Source organism: Poecilia reticulata, linkage group LG18 (assembly GCF_000633615.1).
Source record: "Poecilia reticulata strain Guanapo linkage group LG18, Guppy_female_1.0+MT, whole genome shotgun sequence".
Lineage (NCBI taxonomy): Eukaryota > Metazoa > Chordata > Actinopteri > Cyprinodontiformes > Poeciliidae > Poecilia > Poecilia reticulata.
Window position 1 is genome coordinate 14,703,387 of NC_024348.1, and position 11,863 is coordinate 14,715,249.

General features: G+C 39.1%; 1 protein-coding gene across 5 annotated transcripts in view; it reads right to left on the reverse strand.

Annotated features, from left to right (window-relative positions):
• LOC103480793 (ATP-binding cassette sub-family A member 1) overlaps positions 1–8,337 on the reverse strand; it is a 125,338-nt gene extending 117,001 nt beyond the window's left edge. For 4 of the 5 annotated variants that reach the window (XM_017310253.1, XM_017310254.1, XM_017310252.1 and 1 more), the window contains exons 1-2: positions 8,113–8,337; positions 3,264–3,485 (exon numbers count right to left, since the gene is read on the reverse strand). In XM_017310253.1, the coding sequence (XP_017165742.1) occupies positions 3,264–3,485; positions 8,113–8,304 (414 nt within the window). In that variant the 5' untranslated portion in view covers positions 8,305–8,337. Of the gene's footprint in view, positions 1–3,263; positions 3,486–4,601; positions 4,825–8,112 lie in introns of all 5 variants that reach the window. The other variant, XM_017310255.1, reaches the window with a different exon arrangement.
• Positions 8,338–11,863: the final 3,526 nt, after the last annotated feature.

Here is an 11,863-nt window from a genome sequence, read left to right on the forward strand (position 1 = left end):
TGTGGTTGTAACATGACAGAATGTGAAAAAGGTCACTAAATTTGTGTGTTTCCAGCACAAATCGTTTCAGGTTAACAAACTAAACGATTGCTCCGTAAAACGTCGAGCTAATGAAAAGAAATGGTTGGAAAAAAGCCCCATCTTTAATTACCGAATTTAGGCGAAGTCAATGAGAGACTGTTGCCACCCGACAAGACGGACAGCCGAATCCATCTGCTGCAAACAAAAATCTGTCGGATTTTTCATACAGCGGGAAATTGCAAATGATGCTTTGCCCGCGTGAGACATCATCTGCCATGGCCCCTCGTTCCACATTGCCATGTTGCCCGCCAGCTGTTTCATCACACCTCATTTGCTCGCAGCATTTATACTCCTGCACAAGTGTTTGCTGAAGCTTGAGAGACGAATCATCACGGATAGCCGAGGTTACACAACTACACAGAGAGACGGGGAGAGGGGACGAGCGAGAGAGCAGCTCTGTGGCCGACGCCAAACCTCTAGCCTGCCTGGCTCCTAACCCTGCTGGCAGCATCTTTCGCTGCCCTCCGCTGCCCATCTGCCAATCAGTCAACAGATGAGGGCTGACAGCGGGGCGAGGGACTACCCATCCTCGACCTCTGTATGAACGGCTGACAAAACAACAAGAGCCCAATCCTTTTGGCTGTTGAGAAAAGGGCACAAGTTGGGAGGCAGACAAAACAAGCCCCCTCTTATTGAACACATGTCAAACCGGAGATTTAGACATCGTTCAGCTGGCTTTGGACAAAATCCATTGTTAAGAGGAAGAGTAATCAAGGTGGCTACTCTTTTTGTTCGCTTTTGACATTTATGACCGGTATTCCTGGAATGACAGGCAAAGAACCCCACAGGGATAAATATGTTTCTGTCTGAAAAAGTCTCCTTTACAAAGTGTTGTACCCATTCTTACTCTTAGATGTGATTATTATTCTATCTCCAAGACGTTGAACATTTTTGAGACCGGAGCAGCAAAAAGCTACACTTCTCTCCAATCCTTGACAAATAATTGATTTCTCACATTTTGTTGCACTTCCCAACCTTGAGCTTAACTGTAAGCCTCAATGCATTTTATTGGGATTTTAGATCATAGCCCAACACAAAATGTCCTTATTATAGTCCTACCCATGATGTTGTTTTGTTTTAATTAAATTTTTAACAATTGTCTTAGAGTTGTGCTCATATGATGTGTGGACCACTGCTTTGCTGCAGCTACATGTGAATCCTAAATAAACTGAATTCTCATTTCCTCTTTGACTTTGTACTGTGTTTCAGAACCAATGCTGAAATAGCCCCAGCTCTACGTAACAGACACTTCTTTCATCTGTAGATTCCAATGTGCCAGTGGAGTCGTGTAACTACTGCTCTCTGTCATAAAACCACAGATCAATTAATTGATTTCAAAGAAGAGCCTGAAAAGTTCCACATTCTTTTCTTTTTTTTGGGGGGAAGCTTAGCAATTTTCAAGATTTTCCTGGACTTAATGGCTAATTGAAAATGTCTCTGGTTATCCAGCACAAAGGAAGTTTAGCCCCTCTCCTATTTTCTATCTCATTAAAAAAGAAAGGAAGTGGTCAAAGCACAGCAGAATTTTCTCTGTTTTACCTCTGTGCACTGCCTGAAGCTCTCCCTCAAGCACACAGGTGAATATTGTCTTTACAAAATGGAAAAAATTCGTTCAGATTAAAAACCAAAGTATCAAGGTGTGTGTGCGTGTGTGTTAGGGGGTGGGGTGTGTTGGCCTTGGAATAATGTGGTTTTATCTGAGCTGAATGAAAAAAATGGAAACTACACACACAGAGACCGGCACTCTGACAGAGAGAAAGAATAAATTGGATGGTGGTTTGTGTCATTATTGCAGTTCCAAACTTGGGGAGGAAATGCAAATGACCCTTTGGGGGGTTTTCCAAGATCTAATAAGGGCGTAAATCTAAACAGGAGTTAATTCTGTTTCCAACACTGAACAGCCAACTGTGGAGTTTAGAGACCGGTTCTAATGTGCCATTAAGTCTGTGCTGCAATAAAAGAAAACAGATGCTTTTGTTTGGAACTGGGTATATTGAAATTCCTAGATATTCCAGAGCATTGACTGAGTAAGCCGAGGCCTTCAAAGGAAGCAGCCAAGAACTTGGACACACCCAAGAAGATTGGCAATCAGAGGAGCTACCAAGAGGCTCACGGTAACTCTGAAGGAAATTCAGGGAACTACAGCTCAGGTGTCAGAATCTGAGACCTGTTAGCTATGCCTATAACAGGTTTGTCATGAACGAGTGCCAAGAAAAGAAAGAAAGTCATTGTTGAAACATACAGCCCTGTTTGCAGTTTTTCATGAGCCACGGGAGACACAGCAAAGTCAGAGACTCTGGATACTTTAAACCAAAGCAAATTCATGGTGTAGAGCAGTCTAGACAAAGTTCAGACTTTCCATTTGATATTCCATTCACTTCACACGTTAATGTTTGCGTTTTATGAAACAACATAAAAACAGTGACCATAAAAACACCTGGTGCAGCCTTTTTGAAGCAGGCAAAAAAAAAAAAAAAACTCGACTTGATGCACTTGTTTAAGGACGCGTCGGCTCACACCGCATTCAAGGATCAAGATTTCTCATCCTTCTATCTGCAAGAAGCAGTGTCAAGACAAATAATACCAGAAGTGTAATGAAGGTCACACAGAAAGGCTACGCTGAAAGTTGAGCAGCGGTATACTGTTTGTCTTTTGTTACTCGGAAACAGGAGAAAACACAATAAAAATGTACAATATGAGTATTTGTCTTTTCATTTATGCAAATCTTTTATGAGAATCCTCATGTGAAAACGTGGCAGCACAAACAAAACTGTAACAAAAATTTATGGAGACATCATGAATAGAAAAAGCATTTCCCACAAGCAGCTCCATTGTCATTTAATGTCACTACCGTCCTCAATTCATTTGCAAGACTTCACAGCAGATCCCATTTTACCATCTGTTGGCTTACAAAGACGATGACAAATCGGAGATGGACATTACCGGTGCTAGAGGTGAACTCACTCCTTTCACTATAAAATACTCTGGGTCTTTTTTTTTTTTTTCAGTGAATAGATATAGGACGAACAACTGCGACTTTAAGTTTTGATCTAAATAGTTCAAATATAACCTTGGAATAACACTCAAGATAAAAATCCACCCTTACTTATAATAACAGCAGGGGAAGATATAATTAAAAAAAAAAAAAAAAGAAGAAATGTTAGAGCTAAAGATGGACTTACCACAGCCACCTTGGCCCCGAAACCCATGACGTCCCTCCAGGCGTAGCAGAGGCTGTGTGGCAGGTAGAGGAGAAAGAAGATGAGGCCGCCACACGCCGCCGCTAAATTGGCCTTGGAGAAGAAGACGCTAATGAGGAAGCACTGGGAGATGGTGGCCAAACAGAAGACCAGCAAGAAGACAAAGATCACTGAGGGGTCGCTGTACTGCAGGACTTTGCCGTACTGTATGTGAGAAGTTTGGTGAACAAGACGGAGAGAAAAGTTAGTCTCAAAAACACTGCAAAGAAATCACGGAGGCTGGTTGGGAAGAGAATGATCATCGCAGCAGATTTATTGCAGAAGCAGACCACACAGAGTTATTTCAGAACGTTGACTAAAACCTCTCTTGTTCAAAACAGATTTCCATCCATCTGTTGCAGCAGGTTTCATTAGCCACAACTCGGATACATCATGCATGTCGTTTCTCTCTTTTTTTTTTTGTACTCTTTCCAGTTTACCTCTTGGGGAATTTTCAACCATTTGAGGAAATCAAAAATGAACAGAGAGGTTTCAGCTCGTATTACAATTTCTGAATTTGTATGGCTTTGCCAGTTCAGGCAGAGTAAAAGATGATTTTGGTTAACGCCTATTGGCGGTGTTGCATGCGAGTTTCTATTAATGACCTTGGCCCACGGCATTTAAATTTTGTGAAACACTGAATGTTGGGTTTTCATTTTCTGTAACCCATAATCGACAAAATTACAATAAATAAAGGCTTGGAATATGTAAATCTGTTATTATTCTAAAAAATTGTATCTTTCTGAGATGATTGACAAGAAATATTGCACTTTTACACCATATTCCATTTTTTTTTAGAAGTAACTTTATTAGCCTGAACATAGTGGAAAAGGAAAAAAGTGTAAAAATTTAGATATATATATATATCTATATAGATATAGATATAGATATGCCCTTTTAATGTGCAACGCTTTTACTCTACCTGTTTGATAAAGGACCATTCTCTAATTTTAGAGAGCCGCTTGCAGTCTATTCACTTTAAACAAAATCAGCAATGCAGTTGTAGTTTCTGTAATTAACTAAAAAAAAACACTGCACTACTGATTAACATGGTTCTTCTGAGAAAGATTAATTCTCATTAAAGAGAAGTTCCATGATGTAAAAGCCTGTTAAAATCAAAGAGAACATTTAAGGTCAATTGAGGTAAATTAATTATCTTCCAAGGTCAAAGTGCTGCTTAGGATAAAACCATTGTTATTACTAAGATTAATGAACGACCAAATCTCTCCAAAACTAGAGTCAGGTCCTTTCTGAGCCAATTTTAAATTATCCTTAAATCACCTTGAGTGTCAGAGATAGAAGAAAAGCACTGATGGCTAGCGGCAACATGCTGGAAACCGCCCAGGTCAGCCAATAGATGCCGTTTCTCAGGCCCATGATTCTCACGGTCTCCTTCAGTCGCGCCTCTTTCTCAGAAACAACGCCTTTAACGATCATGGCCACCGAATAAACCCACGCTAAGGTCATGTACAAGGGAAGAGAACTCGCCAGCGACCGTAGGAATCTGAAAGGTGAAGGAGCATTACCAGAAAAGTTTATATCTGGGTACAAATGTAATATATCCTCCTACATCACATTTTGGACCACTGATCTAAAATAAGAAACTAGCAGCATAAAGAACAACAGAGCTTTTAATAAATGCGTGCAGTAATAAACGTATGCATTCTGTTTAAACTCAGAAGTGATTTTCTTTTGCTCCAATAGATAAAAGTGTTGATAGTTGAATTCTGAATAAAAGTAAAATAAATACAAGTTTTTGTTTTTTTTAGTCCTTAGCAGGCAGCCATCACTGCACAACAAGAACACACAAAAACGTAAACCAACTGGACTTTGGATGGTCTCTCTAAGGTTTTGAAAAGATAACATTTCGTCTCCTTTTCCATGTAATCGAGCACTACAGATGCCCAACTGCTTAGAGTGAACAGAAAACATCTGTGATGAATTCATTATGGTGAAAGAATTGCTCAATCCTGAAGGCAGAGATGAACCTGGCAAAAAGAATACGTCATATTGAACATGTGGTTCAAATTTACTTGATTAGGTCGGTTATTAGAGAACATAAAATGGACAACGTCGACCTGGTACCGATACTAGAACCTCACCAAACTGTTATGCTATTCAGAGTGAAGCAGAAGGATGTCAACAAGCACCTGGAAAAAAATAAACAATTCAAGATTTCTACATCAATAACAGATCCCTTGAGTCTATATGGTGCTTTCTGTGGACTGGGGGTCCCTGATGGGGAGAAGCACCCATCCCTCCAAATTGCACATATAGGCTGGTTACTTTAAGACTAAGGAGAGTTGTGTGTCCAACAACCTGTCGCTCAGAGAAAAGAGCTTTAATAAGTGAGTTACTACAGTGTTATCCTAAAATACTGAAATAAATAGAAAACGCCAACAAGGTTTCCAGTTTGCCAAGAGTGACATCATTCCAAAATCTTAATATGACAACCAAGGTAAATGGGACCCAGCGCATGTGTCACCCACATCAGGAGCCCCATTGAAACAAGGGATTGATCTAATAATTAGCTCCATATTCAACCTCCTGTGTGGCGGCTGACTGAAAGGTGAAGTGAAAAATGGCATTTCTTCGAAGGTACACTGCATCTGACCAAGTTGGGACTCTCATCCTGAGAAGTGTCTGGTTTAGAAAGGTCAGTGGCGGAGACTGATGACTAGTTAGACCTGTGCCGGTGGTGTTGTGAGGAGGGGGGTCACACAACAGTCGATCACACAAATGTCACACAAAGTTCCTTCTTTCTTTGAACATGGCATCAAGCGTGCTGCTTTCACACACAGCGTGTAATTTGTGGCGTCTTGGGAGTTTTCCATTAAAGGCTTTTCATTTCGGCTTGTGGCAGGGGCGAGTGAAGACAGAGACCTCTTCAGTTCTTCAGCTGGCCGGCTCACAATACCGACGGATATTAAACGCTTCAGTGATGATGCCATGGATTTAGAATGTCGTTTTTGGAGTAAAACATTTACCACCAAGCAGAAATGTGGGAACAGCAAAAGACGCATTTGGAAAGTTGATCACACAACTCCTCCACTGAACTGATCTGATGTGGGAGCCACATGTGGGAGCGCCGCAAATAAATCCACCTGTGTGCCAGACAGTCAAAGCATTATCTCTGCTATAGTGGAAGAGAAAACAAGCGCACAGTGACGGAGGACCCAGGTGCATGCGACTAAACCGCTTGTTGGTAGACCTTATCCAGATCCAGCGTCTGATAATTACCATTTGATTCACAATTATTATTAACGCGCTGAAAATGGCTGTGAAATTATCATTTAGAACGAGCCTGTGATCTGAATGCACAGACACTGCTCTGGCTCCTACGCAGCAGGCGACTAACTCAATTTATTGTTATTAATGTTTACAAACTGTTGAGAGCTCGCAAACGCATTAGGCTGATGGGAAATTACATTTAACCCAGCTGCTCGAGTATCGGTTTCTTATTTATCAGCCACATTTTCCAATTAAGCTGCTCAAATTGATTACACTCATCCCCGATAACCATCATTTTTACTTCATTAAATGTGCCTTCAAAAGCGAGAAGTTTTTTTTTTTTTTTTTGAAGGATGCGCAACATTTAAAGGGGGTCGGGTTTGAATCCCGCTTCGCCGGGCGAACGCTAGAGGCGTGATTTCTTTTAACACGACAGCTTGTGTTTATTTCCTAAAAAGATCTCAAGCGAATGTTATTCGAGCAGATGAATAACACCGACATGTGCACCAAAAGCAAAATGAGCAGATATACAATAAAACCATTTATTTTATCAAGCCAGCTTGCAGGCAAAAAAAATTAAAAACCCTAAACAGCTGTTCATTTTAATTACCAGAAAAAATATCAACCTGTGTAACATTGATGGTGTCCTTGAATGTTATATTGTATTAACAGATTCTCAGCAAAACGCAAATGTGTTTTAATATAAATCCAGATCAATTATCCTTAAATTATTTGATACTACATGTTCAAAAAAAAAATGAAGACTATAAAAAAGGATCACTTTTTGTCTTACATTTGCAAGTTACTGTAAATAATGTTTGGTCACTTTTGGATTCATCTCTTGTCTATATATATTCAGCATAATTTACACAAATGTGCATCAATAAAATAAAATCTGAACCTAGAGACTGCACAGAAACTTTTTTTCATCTCTTGTATTATTGGACCTAGGTAAGTTTGTAAGATAATAAGTACAGATAACAATATGTGACAGATTTGACCCATCTCAACCTCCAAAGAGATTTTTTTCAGCCCATCCATCGCTCATCACTGAACAAGAGCCTCACCTTTACCTCCCACTTTACGACTCTCACGAAGCAAATTACCTTCAACACCATATAGTGTCAAACTTATTCGGCAGTGAAATATGATTCATTTCCTCTGCAATCACAAAAACACGTAGCAGCAAACAGTCACTTCCCAAATTAGAAAATAGGAGCAATTACAACTGTATCCTATGATTACAGGAACAGAAGAAAACACGAGTGCAGTTTTGGTTGCATGCTTAATTAATTAGACGGATATGGCTGATTAGAAGATTTGCAGATAATGATCTGATTCTACGCTCATCAATTAGTTATGATTAACAAAGAGAGAGAGAGAGAACCAAAACACAAAGCATAAACGGTTTTTGTCCAGATTGACCTATGTGAGATTTATTCGTAAGCATTTTTTCCTAACTTTGTGGATTTTGAAAAGCTCTAAAAACGGCTTGGATAACCTTCACATTTTATGCTTTGAGTTTTGATACTTTCAATTGAGCAAACCCTGTCCTACTGACCTTGAGCATGATACTTATGAGCACACACGGAAGTGTGAGCAGAACAATGTTCTCTGTGAACGTGGCGGACCAGAGGGCGCCGTTTTGAACACCGACGGCGCGCAGCACCTCCTTAAGCCGCAGCTCCTTCTCCAGCACCAGGCTTTTGATGGTCATGCACACAGAGTACATGAAGGCCAGCACCAGGAACATGGGTAGAATTGCTCCAATACTCTGGATAAAGCTGGGCATTGAGGAAAGCAACCAAATGATGTCAGAAGTCCGTCGTCACACACAGCACTCACCGTGGTTATAAACATGGAAACTGTACCTGCCAAACAGATTGTCAGAAAGTGCATTTACAAAGTTTCTGGGTGCTTGTTTTTTTTTTTTTTTTGGTGACATTTGCTGAAACGTTCAACCTAGCCTACTAAATAAAACTGAACAACAAATAACATTTTGCTTTCATTTTTCTGCCCAAAAAAAAAACAAACAAAACAGAAGTTTGAGAAGTGTTAAATAGGGAAAGCTCAGGCCGTTTCTACGCTGGGTTTTCTGTTAAGATGCACAAACACAAAACCTGCTATTTAGCAAATTGAAACAACTTTGCTTGATTAAAACTAAAAAAGGGACAAATGAGTTTGAACTAATTTCAGACAACACGAGGTTTGCCTGCGATTTAAAGTTAGAAATGCAGAGTTACAACGTTTTGTAAGTCCTAGACACTTCGCTCTGAAAGACTTTGTTAGCTTTAGGTGTGCAGAGCCGATGTAAAACAAATGTTAAATCCACAAAGGCAACCTTCCACAATGTTTGTCTTCATTTATTGAGTCAAAAAGGACAGGAAATGTCCTTCGGAGATAATAAAAGTTTTAAATTCCCAAAGAACAAACAAGACGATCCGAGCAGCATTCACGGACTCGATGCCTTCGAGGCGTTTTCATTTTTACGCTGAGCTAACCTTTATAAAGTTGGTGCATCAGCTCAATCGAGCATTTAGTGCTTCAGCTCAAGCCTGAGATGATGTACGATTTGATGCCGTTACAACACAATAAGGCGATATTAAACTGGCTTCATAATGCCACCAAAATGCCATGTCAATATCTCCTACGCTGCCAATATAATAAAGTGCTTCCTTTGATTTATGAGACAGTGAAGGAGAGATATCAAATACGCTTTGACAAAGTGTTCAACGTTAATGCTTGCATATCTATAAACACCGGTGACGCGGTGCAAGCGATGCTCTGTTCAGCACAAATACGAGGATGAATGAACCACGGAGAATCTGCTGTCGCTGGAGGAACGGGGCCTTTCTGTTGAGAAAATGCCGATAAACACCTGATGAAAGCTGCGTCTCCAGAGCGCGTGCAGAAATTAGGTTCTATTATAACTCTGGACAAATCTTTTTGAATTCCTGACATTAAGGATCAGTTCGCTCATGCATCAATCTTCTTTTTTGGAAGGACGTTTTTGCATCTTTAATCCGTTTCTCCAGAACAATTTTTTTTTTTTTTTTTTTTACACAAACTACCATGAATTATCCCTTTTGTCAACATTTAAAGTGGTTACTCTGAAATTTTCCGTGTCAATCAAGGCGCCATCCACGTAATTGGCATTCCGTGTAAGGATTAGTCAAAAGTGTTAAAGCACAACTGACAATGTGATTTTGTTTTATATTTATTCACAGAGAAAAAAAAAACAACAGAAAGTCATGTTTTTTTGTCGAGTTCTTTCTGAAGATTCTGATCGATAAAAAAAAAAAAACGAATGGTGATTGGGTTATTTTAACATATACGTTGGCGTTAAAGGGAATTGTATTAACCATATTGCAGATAAATATCAAAATTATATTACGTTGGCTGCCTGGGTGCCAATAATACCTTTTAAAACTCTCATCTTGGCCTTTAATGTCTTAATGGTGTTGCTCTTCTAATTAAGCCATTGTGGTATGTTCTGCTTTTATTGTTCGTCATTGTACTATTTATTTTTATTTAATGGGGTTAAGCAAATTATTATTTTTATGCTTTATTGCCCTGTAAATTTCAGTTTGCATAACAAGGAGCAAATATTCATAACTAATAGTGCAGGAAAAGTTCACATTTTCGACGTTGTGTGGTTTTATTCTAAAAGTCCAGTTCTAGACATCTGCATTGAAACATGAATAAGAAATGTTTAAAAAAAATTAAGTCAGGGGTCTCAATAAACAGTAGTATTTTTGCAAAATAGCATCGAAACAAACAGTGCTTATGGTGAGCTGCAAGAAATAAAAGTCCTGCTGCATTAAAAGTATAAAGGAGAAAGTATGATATTTTTGAGGACACTTACACAACCCTAAAGGAATCGATCATCGACATCCCAGAAGCTTAGGGAAAGGATCGTTTGACATTGTGTCCTAAATGTTCACACCCATATCAACCGAATCCGAAACCCCGGATTCGCTTACGCACATAAAATCGTCTCTTTGAAGAGATAATTAAATCGATACACAGTTACAAATAGCTAACTGATATGTATGAAAGCCTCCAGTAAGAGTCAGAATACTAATTTCTGGCATTATCTGCTCCAAACAGGCCGTAGCGACTGACGTCCTGTGTGAGTTAACTCCTTCTGTGGCTGTTTTCTCCCTGAGGAGGAGGAGGAAGAGGAGATCAGTCATGCACACCGTGTCTGACACTGACAACCTTGCCACCAAGACTCTCGTGAATTATACATCTGCTGATCGATCAAAGGTGCTTAAGTAATAGAACCTGAGGCGGCCCGTGGGTTGTGGGGCTTCGGGAACATTGGCAGGCTGGCCTAAATTTGGGGGAAGCTGGTAGACGGATAAATCGAGAAAGAGACGACTTGCCTCCCTCACAGGTTTACATCCGGTCTCATTTTTGACAAATATGCCATTCAGGTCCAGCGCTCGAAAAAGTGAAGGACTCACTGAGAGGAGTAGGCTGTATTTTCTTTTTTGGGTTCTTTTTATAGCTTATAAGAATCATATATTAGGAATTATTTGTTTATTTTCCAAATAGACAAATTGCATTTGCATTTATAGGAGAATTTACACAAGATATAGTTTTGTAGAAATGTGGTTTCACAGTCTAGTTAAATATTAACATAAAGAAACTAGTTTTATTAATATTACTGTTTAGATTATTTTAGCAAATGAAAATGCTTTAACTTTAGAATGTGAGAAAATATCTAATTTTTCAACTGGGAAAAAAAAAATCAAAATCCAAAATAGGAAAATATTACAGTAAATGAAATAGGTTAATTAATATATTAATATTGCTAATAAAACATTAAAATTATGTAATTATCAGACAGCACAGGAAGTATCAGCGTCTCAATTGCATGAGTAACTGCATGCAATTGAGTAAGTTGCATGAGTAACTGAGTAACTAACTTTTTACCATGTTTAATTTTAATATAAAATGGCAACCAAATTCAGAGACTGACAAAGTAAGAAGCCATAAGGTGTTCACATGCAACTCTCTCAAACACAGCAGCAAATCAACAACAGATGTCGGAACAAAAAAATAAATAATGTCCAGACCTCAGTCTAATTGAAAGTCTTTAAAAAAACCTCAAGTGAGTTCTGCCCACAAGCCTAAGTGAACCAAATCAATGTTGTAAAAGAAGTTTTGCCAAATTCCTTCTCAACGAATTAAGAGATTAACAAAGTCATTGCTGCTAAAGTCAACCCTGTGATTCTTAGTTCTTTCACACACCTTTTAATTTTGTCCTAATTTTTGTGTATGAAGTAATGACAGCACGGATTGCA